Below are 19,817 nucleotides of genomic sequence, written 5' to 3'. Positions count from 1 at the left end.
GGTGACAGTAAGATTACCAGTAGAAGAGAGCAAAAAGTTGGACTGAACAAAGGTTCTGCGATAGTAAGGAGAAATGAATGTTACTAAAACTTGCTGTAAAACTGCATCTTAGGTTGTGGCTGCCATGTAACCCTTTGAGGACTCTGATATAGAGAGGTAATGAGAAAATAGTTAGTTTCTGAACAGAGTCGAGGCGAGTGGTGAATTGCTCATCACGGAGCAGTTACAAGACTTGTACCAAGTAGACTGAGGCCTTTCCAGTGGGAATTGAGGGTAAACAGGCAGCAGGAGGGGGATATTGAGCTGCCAGTGAGCACCAGCTTTTATGCAGCGGTAGCACACTGGTACGGGAAGACAAGCCAACCCTAGAGACGACTCGCTGTCGCTCGAACGTGTAGGGTTCTGCTGAAGTGGAAACCATCCGACCTGCAAATAAAGCAGCATATTTGGTCAGTCTCAGGCTTCAGAATAACCCCCTTCCCCTCCCTCAGCAATATTAGTATTTTGAAGAGATCCCAAAGTCAGGAATGTGCAAAGCACTGAACAGGCAGAGGACACCGAAGTGTCTCGTGTTTCTGTCTAGACACGCACTTAGCTTGCAGAAAGATGGGAGAGTGCGGGGGAAGAGTGAAGCTGCATCGCTTAGCACGCAAGACAGCTGCATTGTCTTCCAGTTTGGGTTTTTATATGTGTCGTGACAATTAAATCAGACTCTGCTAATTCTTCCTTATAAGAAGGAATGGAAATCTAGGTCAATTTTTAAATTTTGAGCAGCCATAACTGACCCAAAAGAGAAAAGGAAGGATGGGGAAGAAGGGCAGTGTTTCTCTTCTGCCCCGAAATGTTTCATCCCTGAAACAATGGCACAGCAGGGTACGGCTGAGCCCCCTCGGATTGAATTTTGCTGTCCTGCTTGGCAGGGAAATGGCAGTAAAAAGCAGGCAGTCGGAGCCTACAGCCCAGTGGCCAACCCAGTCCTGTTTGGGAGCGGGAACTGGGGACCTGGGGTCTAATCCCTGCTCCAATCACCCTGGAAGCCAGAATGATAAAATAAAACTCGGTACCAGCCAGCCTCCAACCTGATCACAACATTAGGTTCAAATTCATCAGCAGAAATTGGTGGCTATAAGTTAAACCTTCTCTTGCGAAGGCCTACAGGCGCCTGCTGCCTGCGCCCTTGTGGGGCGGTCTGCAGGAGCTGAAACTTGCTTCTTTCCTCGTCAGGGCACTGAGGAACTGGGAAGCTCAGCTTGAAACAGTGCCGCGACTGAAACAAGAATCAGTTCAAAGACACGTTTGCCTAGTCACAGGGTGTTGTTCTGAATAGATGTTACTTTATCTTATATATAAATAGAATTAAGCTGGCTTTAGCTAAGCAAAGCGATAGTAGAATGAATTGGCGTTTTTTTTTTTTTTAATACCGCTTGAACTTGCTATCTATCTTATTGTTGACATCGGATACAATCGGATACAGATTGACAACTTAATTGTAACAGTTTCTCAGTTCGTAGCAATTTTACCACACTCACTGTAAACAAATCTACTTTAAATCCTGGCAATCAGAGGCAAATATCTCTATAAAATATCTGGAGCTGAGCAAATGCCTCAGCCCGTCTCTTCCTCCGCTCTGTAGATTGCTCTCGAGTACAGCGTTGACTGCGCTCACGTCGCTTTTGTGTTCTCTGCCCACGGACGCTCTGGTTTGTCTTTTGCTGGCACGTACAGGGCTCTTAAGTGGGTGTGAGGTAATATTAGTGGGAAGTGAAGTGCTTTTCTTCCATGCCTGTCTCTGAGCTTCCAGGCTCCAACCGAATTGAATGACTGAATGACCGAAAAATAACGGAAAATTTTCCTATACCTTTTTTCCCCCATGTCCTTCCCCCCAGCTATGAAGCATTACCAAACTTGCAGTAATTTCAACAAAGCTTAAGAGAAAATAAATGTCAGTAATTCCTTCAACACTATCACACTTCTCATGTTCAAAAAACTGAAAACCTGCAGCCTCCACCCCAAACCTCTTTCCACCCCGCTTTCTCCGCACCTTAAGAAAAGCACAGAGATCTGTTGCAGTTGCTCCTTTCGCCCTCTTGCCTTTCCCATGCCCTGCAGCAGCAGGGCCAGCACAGGGAGCCTTCCTCTCCTCAGCTCTGCTTCGAGGTCCCAGCTTCAGCCCATCTCTTCTTCGCCATCAGCCTCCCAAAGGGTTTGGGGAAGGGGGAGAGAAACTCCTTGTGATGTTTCCTTTAAACCTTATCTCTTGTGGCGTGGGTTTGAAAGGTGAGCAGCTGCCATGGGATGCACAGATCTCCCCTCTTCCTCTAGGGCGTGAGAGGAGACGGACACTCAGCTTGCAGCCACAGCCTCTTGGAGTCTTGCAGCCCCTCTGCTATGAGACTGCATCTGCCTTTCTTCTCCTCATCTGGCAACAACTCTGCTGCTGCAAGGTGAATCCTGCTTGTGTGACTGAGAAGATGCCTCTGCTCTTTCAGGTCTAACACTGCAGGGACTGTCTCCCCCTTGCCAGCTGGTCTCTGGAAGGACTCTTCTTCCTTGGAAGGGCACAATGCCCCTGAAGCAGTTTCCACCTGCCCCTTCGGAGAATCATGGGTAGGGAGGGCTCACTGGACTGGCGTACATAAAGGCAGGTAGGGACCATTAATACCACCTATCCTTAACCGCCTGTATCAGCAGCCAATCTGCATGTCCAGCTTCTGTTCACAGGCATATCTTAAGTTGCTACATGTATATGAAAAGCAGACAATAGGGTCCTCTGCTTGCCAGAGATATGAATTGGGTCAGGGAGGTATGAATAGCAAAGTATTGTTTAATATACTGCAAATAGACATAGTAGATGTTTAACTTTTTTTCTTACAGATGACCCCATATCACTTTATTAACTGCAGAGATGCATTTGTGTCTTCTTCAGAAAGCAGCGAAAAATGCATCCATTGTGCCAGAAATGGAAGAGGAAATTGAAGGAGGATGTTATCATGGCTTTGTTTTCATGTAGTCTGTAGGACTGAGTGATGCAATGATACAAATTTAATTAGACCGACTCCTTTGTGCAAAAACTAAACAAAACTAAGTTGAATTCTGAATCAGCCAGATTTAGTATATCATACTGGATTTAGTATATATTAACTGCTGAAAGACCATCTCTCATGTAAAAGTTTCTTAGACTCTTTCACGCAGATGCACAGGCAGGCACACTGCACATGTGCTCATATGCAGATATGACTAGATCTCATGGTGACGGGTAATGGCCAGCTGCTTGTCTTGGGTGTTGAAATTGCTAGGAATTGGGACAACATGGAATCTGCAGGTTATGTCATATCTTTTTCCATCAGAGCAGAAAGATGCCTGAGTGCATTGCTTGGTGCTTGAGAACATATTTTTCTCCCAGCTCAGCTGAATTTGTTATATTGGTCAGATAACGCGTACCGTGAATGTGAGCTCCTGCTATCAAGAACTTTCCATGGCTTTTCAAAAGAACTGATTAAGATGGCAACTTCTAGGAAACCACAAAATACGATGGGCTTCCAGGTCACAAATATCACTACTACCTAAGACTATGCATACATAAAATTAAGCAAGTACCTGCTTGTAAGCTCAGGACCTGAACTCAGGCATACATAACAGACAAATCTCTTGCTTTTACTGCATCAACATGCACACTTCAGGTTCAGAAAGCTGCAAACTGAAATTATTTTTCAAGACCCTTTAAGTGCTGTTCACAGTGTGTGGAGAGTGTTTTGACGTCTTCCATTTGTACATCAAAAGACTATTTGCTCACATTCCAGTTTGATATCCTTATAAAAATATTTGAAGTGTTCCAGCAATATGAGAATGCTTTGCAGCACACACAGCTATTTTAAATTATTGTAGCACTTCATGTTTTTATAACTACTTGAGTTTGCACAGTTTTGCATCATGTAGAACAATTTCATAATATTAGAGATTAAATTTGATGATTTGGAATTTAGAAGCAATGAGGGCATGCACAATATAATTTTTGAAATTATTACACTTTTGAAAACCTGTAACAGCATCAGTGACAGAATTTACCCACTGTTGTTTGGCTAAGCTAGTAGCTATAAAGGATATTGGACTGCTACAGAACTGAAGTGTAGGTTACCATAAGACAGTGAAGAGGGAAAAATTTGTAAAGGTTAAACTATCAAGATTCAAGTATACTGAGAGAGTGCTTAAGCACTTCTCTAGACTCTCAATAGATGTTAGGCTTCTCTATGCTGTAAAGGTACTTTAAAATTCATGTTTTTGCTTGTTTTATGGTGTAATCACTTGTCTATGCTGACTTGCTGTGTGGACCCTTTAGGTTCAGACATGAGATTGAATTGCAGCACTTAAACAAGTTATTACCAATACGTTGAGCCCTTGTCAATAGTTGCAGGAGGGCTCTTAGCCTGTCCTCCATGTGATTGTGATACAACAAGTATGAAAACAAAACTTGCAGTACACATGGAAGGGTTACATTCAGTTATATCGCTCCACAATTCAGAATCTAAAAATATGTGCAATTACTAGGGCTTATCTGATGGCCACCAACCTGTCAGAGGCAACTCAAACACGTCTCTAAGCCCTCCCTCCATACTGTGAATAACTTTCACCAGTTTAAATTAATCCACTTCAAAACAGCTAAGACTGGTAGTCCAAACAGTGTAAGTATCAATACGAGGAGCTAACATAGCATAGTTATTGACAGATTAATCTTCTAGATGCACTCCTAGCTATTTGCAATTGCAGACAAGTCCAGACTCAAGTTCCTACTTAATCCTTTATTCATCTAGATTACTTTTTTCTAGTCTGATTTAGGGTAACTCTTCAAGCATCAATTTGAAGATTTTAGCGCAGTGCTCAATATGCTACTAAAACACTGACACTCTGGAAATATCTCTATAGACTTTTCATGTAATAACAAACAGTGAAGAAATTAGATGCAGTAACAAATCATTAATTTTAAAGCTTCTCACCATGTAACTATATATGATATCATTAATGCTTGGGTTATAGTAGAAGAGAGGTATGCAGCAAGTAGAAGAATTTAACATCACTTCTGCTTATTTTATTCAATTTTCTTCTGCCATTTTGAGTAATTTACCTCTCACTGCTACTGCTGTATTTACTGGCAGAAGAACACCTGTTTTATGTTTCTAACTTATGCCTTTGAGCAATCATCTGCCTCACTTTAATCCCTTCGGCCGTGGAGAAGAAACATTTGGGTTGTTTTGAATTCATTTCTAGAAAAACTGAGATGAAATTTATCAACTCTTAAATTGCAGGCTTCTAGAAGCTAGAAGGTTCTGTTTAATGCAGAATAGATGAAATACACAACCAGTTTATTTCATCCAGGCTAGTTTGTAATGTTGAATTCAACCATTGCTTTTGAAATATCTTCAGGGTTTTATGCCTCAAGACAGGCATCTCAAGAAACAGTTCCAACAGTTCCATGTAGAACTTTAAAGTGTTTACCTGCAGTGAGCTAGAATGACGTGGTTCCATCCATCAGTTCTTGACCAGCTAGAACTGTAAACAGAGCCACCATGGTATACCGCTTGTCCTTTTTTTTAATTTTTAGGAGGAGAAGGGGAAGGGTACATTCCCAACCTTACTCCAGGAACTCTAGTCTCAAGCCCAGCCTATCATCTCTGGTTCTCTGGTCATAAAACATCTGCCCTAACACTGTGCTATTTCTAAGGTCCACTGGGCCAGTTGGCCAACAGGCAGCAGAAACCACAAGAAGTGGCTGTCACCACTGCTTCTTTTACAATGATGGTTAATTGAAGTTCCCTTACCAGTGATATTTAATACAATTTTCAATTCTGCATCAAAAACCTGAGAAATTTTTGAATGTCTACCAAATAACACACATTTCTTCTAATTTGGGATGAAGTAACATTTATTTAGATGGTATGGAGGTTATAAATCAGTAATGTTTTACAAAACAAGCCAAAAAATTCCTTAAGTTTAACCTAAGACCTGAAATCAATGATAGCATTCGTGTTTATGAAGCCAAGAACTCAACTTTGAGGTAGAGTTGTTATTGTGAAATCATACTGTATCATCAAGTTATAAAGGAGAACTTACCTGACAGTATAACAGCTTCCCTATTAAAAATGCTTTGTTAGCACAGTTTTACCTGTTTAACCTCCAAATAAGTTATCAGTCAAGCCACTGCTCTCACAGCCATCCCTAGTCTTTAGATAATTTGCTATTGCAGAAAAATGCAACCCCCCCCCAAAACGTATAGACACAAAATAGAAAGAGAAGCATCGCATCTGATGCAATGTCATGTGAACTCGTGCATCTGTACATCTGCTTTATGCTATCCTTTGAATTACTGCTTTCCTATATTTTCTATCAGATTTATTATGCTTCTCCCCAGAGGTGGCAGCATGTCAGTTATTGAGGCGATGGAGTTTATCAAATGCTTTGGACATCTTTCAAAGGAAAGAACGAGAATATAAATGTAGCGTTGCACTTCACAAGTGTCACTAGGATTTCACTCTCTTTTTCCCTGGCTCAAGAGTTACTGGCATTCTGTTATCATCCTTCTCGCTCTGAGCAGGATGAAAACTAACCAACTTCAAGGTCTGCCAATGTGTATTCTTAATTATTTCATAAACCACTTCGGGAACTTGATCTAGATTTTCCTACACATCACCTAGGAAATATACTTGTCATGCATCTCTAAGAAGTTGTGCTTTAACTCCAGACCACTTCCACAAACTTTTAAAATATGAAATTAGATTAATGGGAACCCTGCCCCACATTTTAATTATTACAGTGTCTACACAGCAATCGGCCTAAAAAAATCAATGGGAATAGTGCCAACCCTTAGCATCTCCCAGCCCCTGAATCCCACCTCTGAGCAGAACTCTGCTTTTTTACAGATATTTAGTTTCCAGAGTAGTAGTTTATAGCATGTTGCCTGACAGTAAGTTGCCTTCATTATGATCTTTTAACTGTAACAGACTGCAGGTTAAAGAAAGACCACTAGTCACATAGTAAAGCACACATGAAAACCAGTGTAACCAACCAGGTTTTGACCACTATTCTTTCCAATGATGTAGAGAACACAAAATCTATGCTGTGAATACTGTAATGGAAAAATTAATTCCAAACTGGAATCCTTGCTCTGGGTCCAGCTGGTACCATGCTCTCAGGTGTATGCATTACTCTACCAACAGTGTGTGTTGGTCTAAAAATTCTCTGCTTCCACAGAGATGAGTTTGCATCTCAAACTACTGACTGCTGAAATCAAAAGCATTATAATCTGTTTCCCCAAAGTCTGCAATAGCATAACTTGCCCTGCATATAAACAAAATCACTAGGATAACATCTTTCAAAAAGCAAGTTAAAAAAAAAAGTTAAGAACTCCATGTATCTGTTCAGACAGGTTTACTGTTGAGCTGAAACCTTGTCTGAAAGCATCAGCCCTGAGCAACTTTTGTTTGTGGGAGAGGGGCAAAATACCCCTCACAGAACTAACTGCAGACTTTTAAGGGAAATACTGACAAATGCCTCAACTACTGTAATTAAACTCACTCTGGAGGGTTATACGTGCAGAAAAAAAATGTTAAAGGACTCCTCTTTTCTAAAGAGTGATATACAATATAGACTGAAGACACAAAAGCATAAAAGGCCCAGTAAAATGGGTCTTTCTGTATTGTTGGAAGATCTGCAAGTTATATGAGCTTGTATCCTACACAGGACCTATCCTGTACATCCACCTCCAAATCTCAAATGAAACGCAGGGTCCAGGGCATCTGTTCTTCATACGTAATTAGATTATAGCTTGTTATGGGCATTACAAGATACATGCTTATTCTTTTCTACAATTCATTGTGATTAACAGCAATGAACTTTAAGAAGCTATATGTTTATCAAGTGCTTCAATGTTGTGCGTTGAATTTAAGACACCTGGCAAAGTCAGAGGCTTAGAAATGTCCCTTAGGGACTCCTGTTAGATCTTCCTACTGTACTGGAACAATCTAAGAAATGAACATATAACTAAATTCAAATTGTACATGTCAAGGTATTTCTTTAATGAAGTGTAGTGTTCAGTCACAAAGTTAATTGATTAATCTTATTTCTGTGACTGTAGTGGAAATGCTACAAGATAAGGCTGGGAGGAAGAATCAGCTAAGCCTCCAAGTCTCAAAAAGGCCTTATCCTTTTGATGAGAAGTGCCAGATTAATCTTCATAAATGGTCATAATTACTTGTGCCTGGAGCTCAGCCAAGTCATTCCAAATAAAAATTAAATTATACAACTGATTGCATGTTCAGTCTCTTCTCCAGAGTGCTAGCGCACCCACAGCCCTAAAGAAACAAGCCGACATTTACTGTATGCTTGTGAGAGGGTAGAAGGCATCCCCTTAAATATTGACTAGCCAAACCTAATATTTATTGATGATATTCTTTCCTAAATAATCTGTACAAGGTTTAATACTTCCAAAGCTTGCCTGCATAGGCTGTCACAGTTCTTGTTAGACATCCAGTTTACTTGGTAGTCTGAGGATGACTTTCCATTCCTCATAAAAAAATTACTCCATAAAACTCCATTTTAACTATTATCAGCTGTTCCATGTTAGATGTTAAATTTATGAATGCTGTTCAAAATGTTTAAATATTTGGGAAAAAATAGGTGAAATTAAGTTTACTTACTGGAAAAAGGGTAGGTACACAGTCACCAAAGTTGATGCCAGCTAAGACCAGAAGCAATGCTCCTGTTTGTTAGTGTTTCTGAGAGTAGTAATACTCTTTTAGAAGAAAGAACACTTGCAAAAGCAAAGTCTTCATAAACCTAGTTGAATAATACTTAGCCAGTACAACACAGTTCTCTTCTTTGATTATAAAAGCTTCAGAAAGTAATGGAATAAACACTAGACACTGTACATTTATACCCATGTCAAAACTGCATGACTGTGAACCAGCAGCTATCAAGAAAGAAATCATTTGATCTCTATCTGTTCCTTATGCAGCTCATACCATTTTAACAGTAGGCCTTTTGAGCTGGTTGTAAATAGGATATTCCAGAAATATAGCACACACAGCTTTCAAAACAAAGTTGGAAAAGGCATATTTGCTAGTTTTTCCTCATATGAGATGTTACTTACTTAACTTCATTAGTTATTCAGATTTTAAAACATATTAAGTAAAGCAATAGCTGAAGCATCTCCATTGATTCATCTTTAGGTAAAGACAGGACAGCTTGAAGGCTTTTATATTATCTCACAAAACAAACTAATAGAATGCCAGTGTCCTTTTAGAAAACTAATAGGATTCCAGTATAGGTTTAGGAAAATAAAGGCTAAAAAACAGATCATTTGCTGTATATTTTTATTCACTTAGAAACAAAGGGTCAAAAGTCACAGCATAGAAGTTCATTTTATTTTGTAAACTCATTAAAAAGATGTCCGCATACAAAAAAAGGACATTTTAACAACTTAAACGCAGACAAAAGAAACTATAAAAATTCAATACATTAATAAAAAGTTGAGATTTCATTTTCTTTCTGCATAATTCCTTGTAAGTATTGCTTTCCATACTGCTCCACACACAATCTTAAGTACAATTGTTAGAATAATTAAAAGTTCAAGAGGCTGAGTGTAAAACCATTTGCTCTGCTACAGGAATGTGTTGCTGAAAGGTACAAGCCCTGTCGCATGTTAGCTAGAACTAAGACACAGGACTGAAGGAACTGGCTGAAAGGCTTCTAAACTGATGATGCACGTTCATCTTGCAAATATTTAAAATATTCTTTACGGATGTAACAGCATTAGGCTGAACATACACTTAGTCAAAAGATGTATGTTTCCATATTGTCCTAATACATGTAATGCTGATCCTAAAATAAAAACACTTCTGAAGCAAAACCATTTTAGTCCCAACAGCTGTTTATTGTGAATAAAATCCGTATCAGCTATAAGACAAGCTACTGTAACCTGTAATTCAATCTTCAACGCTGAATACTCTTTGACTGTAAGTTTGGACTTAAATCCTTGAGATATTTCCAGTGGAACGTCAATTATGAACTACATTCCTTTTTAATCAGAGCTAATCCACAATTTAATTTGTCCCTGTTTCTCCCCAAAAATGACTTTCAGGATTTATAATTTATTTTTTTAACCACTGTTTGAACTTCCTGTAAAATATTTTATTTCCTACATGTCTTCAATGTAAGCTTGAAACTGTTGGGCATTTCTCTAGATCCACAGTTCTTCACTTAGCCGAGTTTTTCAGTCAGGACTAATCCACTTTACAAAAGGTTTCTATAATTAGTAGTGACTCGTTATACTCAATTTCCAAGTGTAAGTGTCCCAACTTTTAAGAGTTAAGTAAACATACTCAGGATTAACAAAGAGCAACTTGAATGTCTATAGTTAACACACTTCTGAGATTTGTGTTTGTCCTGCCAGGACGTAGTGCAAGAAGTGAGCCCCGCCAACATAAGGCACTTACTTACCTATGTTATGTGAGAAGGACCAGGGGCGAGAACTCTTGTAACATGCAAGTCTAACAAAAGAGTCTCAGTGGAGAAATTATCAGATCTCGGAGACTTGGCGTGCTGCCACTTCATTGTGTGCTGCTGTAATAAAGTCTGCTTTGTAACAGTTATCAGATCCTCCCATTGGCAGCCAGTTCATTAGTCTTTGATTTTTGATGATCATATTTCACAGAAACAATAAGGAAAAGCAAGAGAGTGGCTCCTTGGATGGCAGCCAACAAAAAAAAATAATAGTTTAATTGGCAGCCATTAATGTTACCTGGAAAGAATTGGGGAGAAGAACAAAGAAACATAAATAAATAAAGAATATATAACTAAAAATATTAGTCTCTTTGATCTTAAGTAATGAAGACTTCCCTGCAACAATACGGGTAAAACCAAACCATACGATTATCAGACTGATTTTTTTTTCCTCAATTATCCAGAACAAAAGATTGAACTTCTGAGGAAGATGCAAAGTCTGAAGATTACTTTCTTCTGTGCTTCCATTCCTTAAACTAAATAATTTCCCTGTGGATGCAGAAATGCTCTTACAATATGATTTCCTTTAAAATATTGCAAAAGCTCCAGCTTCACCTCTAAGAACTTTGCGCACACAAAGACTATGTACATACACCAGTGGGCATGCTTCAGGAAAGTCAAAACAGTTTAAAAAGGCTAATAACTTTTGTTGTTTAAGTCTGATTTCTTTTGCTGTAAAGCTGCACTGCTTTGCTGACTTCAGATAAAACAACTGAAAATATATTTATCTTCATATATGTTTATCTTCACGTTTATGTTTATCTTCACGTATATTTCTTTATATGTGTTTATCTTCATATATGATTTGCTTTTTTGTCAATGTAAGCAATAGAGATCATTTATCAATTTTTGTAGAGATAACTCATTTTAAAAGCAACAACAGAAAACATCCTTGTGGTGCAGCCACTAAATGGATTTGCTAGAGAAATTTCTGCAAATAAACTGGACTGTGAGCTGTTTCTGAACAGTTTACAATTAAGTATAACATTCAAGATAGAAGCACTGCTAGATGTCAGCTCCCTAATGGGCTTCCTCTAACCTGGACAACAAAATTTAGAGAAAAAAAATCAGCTCTCCAAAATGTAATGTAGAAGCTTGTAAATTTTGCTTTCTGTGACTGTTTGGTAATATTTTTTAAAATCTACTCTATGAACAACCTTGGCTAAATTACTCAGAAAGCAAACAATGAAGCAAGATTTGCATAAAGCATACTCACTGTGTTCTGCAACATGCAACACCCCCTCCATGCATACAAGTCCTTGCAATACTTTGTTTAGAGAATCTAGTATCAAAAACATTCCTCCAGCCTCACAAATCAGTACCTATGCCACCCACTTTGCCAGTACTACCAAGTTACACTCATACATATTAGTAACTAAAGATCCTTTACCATCTTCATTACACATGCTTTAAAGGAGCTTGGAGAATATATTGAAGCAATAAGGCATTTGTTTGTTTGTTTGTTTGTTTGTAAAGAAGCCCTTGTATTTTACAGTTTAACTGAAATAGGTAAAAGTATGAATTTTTGTACTATGTTTCTATACTTCAGAGCCCTCTCCATCAGTCGTCTGAGCTCTGCTTAGTGTTATAATGGTATCCGAGCATATGGAGGTCCATACCTCTCTTCTTTGCTAAGGCAAAGAGAGAAAATAAAAAGAATCACAAAAATGTATGCTATTAGGGAAAAGGTTTGGCAAATTTGTAGATCTAAAGAAAGCAATTATGGCAATTTTCTCTCAGCCTTCTCTTAGAAGAGCTCATGAAACCATATGGTTTCTTTTGGTTCAATTCACCTTTGACACTCCCTCGAAGTTGTTACAAATTAGTGATTTGGAGCACATTAAATAATGTTAAATTAAGAAAGCTCGTTGCTAAAACAATATTCCTCTATTAAGAAATGTGCACTAACTACTGCTGTATTTCCAAGAACAATATATTGTGAATCATTTCCAACATGCCACATGAGCCACAGCCAACTGGACCATTATAATCATCAGAAAGGGTAGAGAGAGTAAAAATAGTGAGGTGTACATCCATCCTTGCAAGCTGTTCATGCAGCATGCATATAAACGTTCAAATTAAATTACTTTAATTACTGAAACTTAAGATTCAATTAAATGAATACATAATAAAATGCAATAAAATTAAAATGAGTCTTTCCTTGACATTTAAAATACAATATACATGTGACTCTCCATTTCAAGAGCAGACGTGTTTAAAAAGTAGTAATTATCCTTTATGAAATAGGATATTAACTTCATGAAGTCTCAGTTTTTGCCACAGAAATAACACCCATTTCAATGACAGTGTTCAACACTGAACCGCCAGCAGAGAGTGAACATTCTTGCTAGGTTTCAGAGGCACTCAGTTATCTCAGATGATATCACAAGATAGCATATTTAGCGTAAACAGCATAAACTTGGAGCTTGTGTTTATATTATGCAGCATCTAATGAAAAATTCAGAAGTCATTCATTCATAAAGCTTCCTTCTTACATTTCTTACTCTAAGTAAATTTTAGGTGTGAATTTGATAGTGTCTTTTAATAATGTTACAGCAATTGAAATTAACTGAGATGAGAAAGCCCTGTTTATTCCCCAAACATAAACAGTAAAAATAGCAGCAATATAAGATGCTACAAACCACCCACTGAGCACTTCAACCTTGACCCAGAGGTACAGCTGCTGAGAAGGCTCACTTGGATATCAACCCTTTAGACTAAGAAGGGTAGAAATACCTAATTCTGACAGCTGCTCAAAGGACAGTTTGCTGAGCTGAGTAGCTTTTTCAAAGCAGGTGACCAGTGAGCCACAGAAGGGTAAGAGTTTCCAGTTCTAACCAGCTGTGGATGTATTTGGTACAACCTATATATTTTATGGGGAAAATATTAGTTGTTGTTTTCTTTTAGGCTGCTTCAGAAAAAAAAGGCAAGAAAAGGCTGAAATAGCAGCATCAAATATCACACGTTGATTTGTATCAAATGATTATCCTCCTATTTAGTACTTATCAATGTAATTAGCCCTATATAGAATTGTAAAAACAAGATGTTCTTCCTAGGTTGAAAATGAGTGAGGAAAACAGTCTCAGTGTGATTACATTTTCATTTGCTGAGGACACTTGCATAAAGCTAAGGCTATTTGTCCTGTTTTGCCATTTTTAAAGAACTTATAAAGCAAAAGATACCAACTTATAGCTTAAGTATTGTTCCAGACAGTGTTACTCTTTGGTAGCATCCAAATCTAGTTTAAATGGCAAATGCACTCATACCATATTTAAAGTAAGTTTAGACAGCACTTTAAAGCTGTGTATACACAGTAGGGCTAGCATATATTTTAAGAACTTTTTACTCACTCCTGCTATTGCAACTAATTAAACCAGTGACGACGGTATGATTTTCCGAAATTCTCAAGGTGCCACCTACTGGTGCCAATAATTATTTTTAACTTCAACTGACAATACAAAGCAGAAGTTATACTGGACTTTAAAAACAGTATAAATAGCTAGCAGATAGAAATACAAATTAACTCATGGTAACTGCCATGAAGGCACTTGAAACTAGAAAGCTGAATAATTACTAACAGTGAGCTGGGTACGTGTTACTTCCCATACCTCCAGAAAGTCCTTTTAGTACTTTAGAGCAAATAGAGTCTTCTTCTTTAAACTATAACAGTAACTTAAACAATTTTTTACTGAAATACAAAGATTTCTTAGCAATCCTGGTGATAAAATGCAACAAAACAACAGCTGAACAAGTAATTAACAAGCTCTTACAGATTCCAAATACTACATACGTGTTTCCCAAGCTTTCAGAAGTACAAGATATCGTTTTCCATAGCCATGTTCATTTGTACTTACAAGCAAGACGAAACTTTGTCTTTAACATAATAGTAAATAAATCTATAAAGTCAAAATAATACTGTGTTAACAACAACAGTCCTACATGCTCAAAGCTTAACTGTTTCTCAGGGAAGCCTTTTACTTTATGGGACTGGAACACACTGAAAATAACTTACCAAAATCTGTGTGACTACTCATCCAGCCAATTTCTTTAATAGACACCAGTGCCAACAATCCAGAGCCAACAAATGATCCAATCCCCGAAAAGAAAAAAAACAGCCCCATAATAGCACTCTGCATGGATTTGGGAGCAGCTGAATATGCAAATTCTAGACCTGTATTAAAAGAAAAAATAGCAATTGTAAGATCTAAGAAATAAAAATAGTTTGTCCTAGTTCAGTGTAATAGAAGCTATAGATGTGTACCACTTCTGCTGTGTTAAAAATCTAAAACTAGTGGATTTCAGAAGACAGGGAATTGAGGTATTCAATCCCTATCACTTTCCAGTTCCCTTTAATTGCCTTAAAAGCCATGTAAAAGGTTATCAATATATGTTTTATATCAACCCATTAAACAGATAACATTTGAGACAAGCACTTTGATCTCACTAATATTACATGTACAACATTAAGAAATCTGCTGATGCAGTACGATCATTTCTCTGTCTAAAATGATATTTAGAAAGAGCTTACGTTTCTGGGATTTACTCATTTGATCTACATCAGTTGACTTGGAAAATAAAGATTGTATATGGAAGTCCAATCTAGAAATGATTTACCCTTTATTTATTTGTCTTTCAGCCTTAACAGAAATACATTAAAGCCTAATTTTGTTGTAATGATGGTTGAGATAAACCTGGTGCTAATGTTGAATCAATTTGAGAGACTAGCTTCAAACTTTACTGAAGAATTTTTCAAACCTAGCCTGAAAGTTTTCTGAAAGTAGGTTCCAAAAACAAATCTCGGTCCCAATGACTGTCTGACAAGAGCAAACTGGCAGAACGAGTAAGGACCAGCCCTCTTCTTGTTTTTTGAGAAATGGCCTAGAAATTCAAGTCATTGCTTTGGCATGAAGGTTCAAAGAACATGGCGACTCCATTTCCATGTCCCCCATTTTATTTGTTTCTGTATTTTCTAGCTGTTGTGTAGTATTTATAAGGCACATGGCCTTTCCTGCTGAGAACAAAGTACTCAAGAACTGAAGAACGCTTGCATTGACCATAAGCAGTTATTTCCCTCAGAGATATAGGCAGACATTGAGTCTGTATGTGCAGAGAAATTAATTGCAGCTGGAAAGGGAGCAATTAGTTTTAATTTAATTTTGATCTAGAATACTCTGAGCCCACTGCCTGTCTGTCTATTCTTTTAAGTCTTGTAGAAATGGAACTTAAACTTTTAAGCTCCCCTTACTTACGTTTCAACCAATAAAAGCAGGAAAAACAAGCCAATGGCATCAATTTAAAAACAATTTATACTACTGAAATTGAGTACCGACAGGACACACTAGGTTAGGTGCTGCCTTGCAAAGACTAACGCTCATGATTAACACTTTTTAAAGCAATATTCCTGCCAAAAATCAAATGGGATTATTCACAAAAGACAGTCAAATATAATCTTTGCAGAGCGTTTTCCCTGAAGGATGAGATGCTCATTTCAAAATAGGCTGCCTCATTCTGAAATTAATGAGAGCAACTGCTACTTCATCTATTGTTTTTCTTGGCAAAGATAGCATTATAGACCTAAAAAAGGACAAATCTTATGTCTGCATATTAAAGGTACACTTTAGTTTCAGCATCACTGTTATCTGACTTTTGCTACTCCAGAAAGAGCTGAATAGAAATACACCTACATTTCCTTTCAAGAAAAGGCTTAATACTTCAAGGCAGTAAGGTCAATTTGCCTGTTGCGAGGGAGCAACTCTGTTCTTGTAAGAGAATCAGAACTGAATGTTCTTACTTATTGATCTAACAGCATTTTGCACTGCTTCATGAGAAAGCTTGGATAACCACCATGCTGCTTCTCTTTTCCTTTTCAAAATGTGATTCTAGAAGAAAACTGAAGCATTCTTGGTGCAACTCAGCTGTGTAGAGCTCTAAATTCAAACCAGAAAGAGGCAATCTCTACAGAGATGGAAGAGGCAATCAGGTGGAAACAGGGGGGAGATGAGTTATGTTTAGTTGGACAATTAGAAACAAAAATTGTTTTCAACGCTTTATCACTAATATAACAATTTAGATTTTTCCTAGAAGTATTTTCTGGCCAATTTCACTATTAAAAAAAAAAAAACAAACTACTTTCATAATAAGAGTAGCTCGTTCTTATTCTCTTGCCAAGTTATCACAGTTGTCACAAGTCTCCAGCATATCAGTCATATTTTGGTTACCAGGCTATGCACATACTGCACAATTTAAACTCAAGTACATCACGTGAAAGAATATGTCATTGTTCATTTAGAGATACACTGCACTTGAGTGTTATTGCTAAAAAAAAAACCCTACAAAACCTCAAAACAAAATAGATATAACACTATGCACTTTTTGCAACCAAATACGTCACATTTCTAAACTTGAATAGTGTTTCTAGCAACCCTAATATTTAATCTGGCATAAAGAACACAAAATCTTTTCTTTGCCTTCAGAGATATTCTTGCCTGCTGGCAGCCATTGATAACGATTTCATGCTACCTCAGACAAGCAGTTTTGAAATTAAACCCTCTAGTTGGTGTTGTCATGTGAGATTATGATTCCCAGTTAAATATGGGTGCTTTAAGAGGATTGACAGAATAATAGAAAAGATTAATGCAATGTGTGTCATCTTTTTAAAGGTTCCTCAAGTGTAACTAATGTGGTGTAATAAGAATACGTTTAGTTTTACCATAAACAAAAAACAAACCTATGTTTCTGCTCTTGTGATATTCAGTCCTTTTTTATTCACAATAAACACTTTCAAATCAACATAGCTTTGTAACCATTAACATTATCTTTTTCCTAAAGCTGAAGTTCACAGCACAACAGATGTCTCTATCAACGTTTCATATCAAATTGGTACAGTATATTCTATTAAGTCTTGAGGGACCTTCTTAAAGATATTATTAAGAATTCAGTTTAGATAGTGATCAGAAGACTGGGGAAAAAAAGCTTTGCAAAACAAATTGAATGAAAGTGTAACACACAAAGCAATTAAAATCTGCATGGAATCTCTGGTTCAAACAGAAGCATTTGCATTTTTTTCTAGCATTGGCCAACTAACAGGTTTTGAAGTTACAAAGCTGTTATTACAGATGCAGCAAGTGCAAAAGAACAGCAGGGTATTCACATAAGAATAGCGTAAGCCTTTAAGATTTTACTTCCCATGAAGAAGCCCACTAAAAAAGTATAAACAACCCTTAACTTGGAGCTCAGCAAACAGATACTGCATCAAGCCCTTGACCTTTTCATAAGTTGCAAATATATTTATTATTTTTATGCTTGGGAACAACAACAAACTCATAATAGTGATTGACAAAGAAGAGAAACAAGAATGGGTAAGTGGAATAAAAGTTATTAATTTTGGCATGAACACTAGCATTTCCTGTAAGTCACCTGCCTGTCTGAGTTCAAATTTAATTGGTGTGATCCCTAAAGTTTTAACTAATGGTAAGTAACCTGTTTTACTCTTTTGAAAAAAATACTAAAGATAGTACCAGTTTTAGTAAGTGACTCAACTGAGCAAGAATTTTATCTTCAGATTTTTAATTGTCAGGATTTGTGATGGCTGTTGTTCAAACCTAATTAAATATACTATAATACAGGACAGCAGTGCCTATGCAGATATATCATCTTGCAAAGGATACAAATTGCACTGCTAAAGCATACCTTCCATTTAAGAATCTAAAGTGTTTATCAGCTTAGATCTTAGTGTGTTTTAAAGATAAAGATAAAGAATTCCTCTTCCATCTTACTAGTTGTTTACTGAAGCAAATTAATTCAAGGACTTGCCTCTATATTATTTGGGAGGGGGATGGGGAAGCAGGCAGGAATGGGACCCAAATCAGACAGCGAGCTCAGTGCAACCATTTGACAGTTACAGGTACATCCGCGTTACTTTGTGCTGCAGCACAAAGAGGGAGGAGTCAGGATTTGATCTGGGGCAATCCAGTAAGGTTCTAGGACCTTATGTCAAATTCATGTGTTTACCGTCATGAAAGTTTGTGCCAGTTGCTGGTTCCAGATGCACACTTTGCAGGCATAGAGCTAACTGTTGGAGGACCCTACATTCATATTGCAAATGGGATACTCTCAACAGCACTGTGCTGTGATATATCAATCTGCCTTCCACAAGGAAGGAAAGAGTACACTAGAGGTATGCTTGAATGCATACTGCAAGGCTCCAAATACAGACACAAGGCAAAGTCGTACCTGAAAAGGTACAATACACTAAATAACTAAGGCGGAGTTTCATATATGATGGGTATGTCTGTTTCTTCCAGTCCCAAGAAGTCCTAGGCCAGACAGCTGCAAGAAAAGTTTACAGCAAACAAGCAGATTGTCTGTGTTAATTCTTAAGTAGCTGGGTGTAAAATGAGGGCAAACATGGAAAACACAAGAAAAGTGTCACAAGTGTCACAAAAGGAGATAAGAAAGAAGAAATGGTCACAGAGCTCAAAGCTATGAAGTATAAGATTAGACAAAACACAACGCATGTATTGCTTTTTGAAAAGCAAACTAGATAAGATTTGCAGTCCTGCCATATATAGGTCACAGCAAGGGTTAATAGGCTAAAATGAAGGTGACCTTTTATACAACCTCTAAATATGCCGAAACAGTTTTACAAACTTCAGCAACAAATGGTTATCAGAAATCTAGCACCTATTCAAAAAAAGGCACAAATTGTTTCAGAGATAGGCAAAAGCCGCATTTTTCTACTTGCCAAGCAGCCTAGCAACCTTGTTTTACTCCTAACTGTCATGACAGTGGAATACATGTAATCAGAAACCTGATAGAGTAGAAGTTCTCTCTTCCACTGAGAAGGGAACAAATGGGCCATGTGACAGCGGCGGCTACCACCAGCTGGGGCTACCATCTTACAGAATCAGAGCATTCCAGTTTAAGCCATTGTGCTTGCCGAGCATGAAGAATGAGACTAGACTCGTACAGGGAAAATGAAAACAGGAAATTCTGTCATAAGGAATCTAAGGGAAAGAGCTATGTGCAATGCCAGTTTGAATGGATAATCTTCAAAGTTCAACATTCTGAACCAGTATTAAAATGCATTAGTAAGTAACTAGAGTTAAGCAAACAGTACATGATTTTTAACTCAAGTTACTGGATATTGGGGGAGTTCTGATACGTCAGAGCAGGTAGCTCTACAATTCCACGTAAATAGTATCAGAAAAGTGATTTAACAAATCTAAGAATATGTTTTATCTAAGGTTTATGTTACTTGTACCTAG

The 19,817-nt window shown here is 37.6% G+C and overlaps 1 protein-coding gene across 1 annotated transcript in view; it reads right to left on the bottom strand.

Annotated features, from left to right (window-relative positions):
• Positions 1-9,345: 9,345 nt before the first annotated feature.
• SLC15A4 (solute carrier family 15 member 4) overlaps positions 9,346-19,817 on the bottom strand; it is a 29,969-nt gene continuing 19,497 nt past the window's right edge. Inside the window, exons 7-8 of the mRNA XM_009666803.2 lie at positions 14,564-14,722; positions 9,346-10,789 (exon numbers count right to left, since the gene is read on the bottom strand). Of these exons, the coding sequence (XP_009665098.2) occupies positions 10,641-10,789; positions 14,564-14,722 (308 nt within the window). The 3' untranslated portion in view covers positions 9,346-10,640. The remainder of the gene's footprint in view (positions 10,790-14,563; positions 14,723-19,817) is intronic.

The sequence above is a fragment of the Struthio camelus genome, chromosome 17, assembly GCF_040807025.1.
Source record: "Struthio camelus isolate bStrCam1 chromosome 17, bStrCam1.hap1, whole genome shotgun sequence".
In the NCBI taxonomy this organism is placed as follows: domain Eukaryota; kingdom Metazoa; phylum Chordata; class Aves; order Struthioniformes; family Struthionidae; genus Struthio; species Struthio camelus.
Note: the sequence above shows the minus strand (reverse complement) of the source record. Positions and strands in the feature narration are given on the sequence as shown.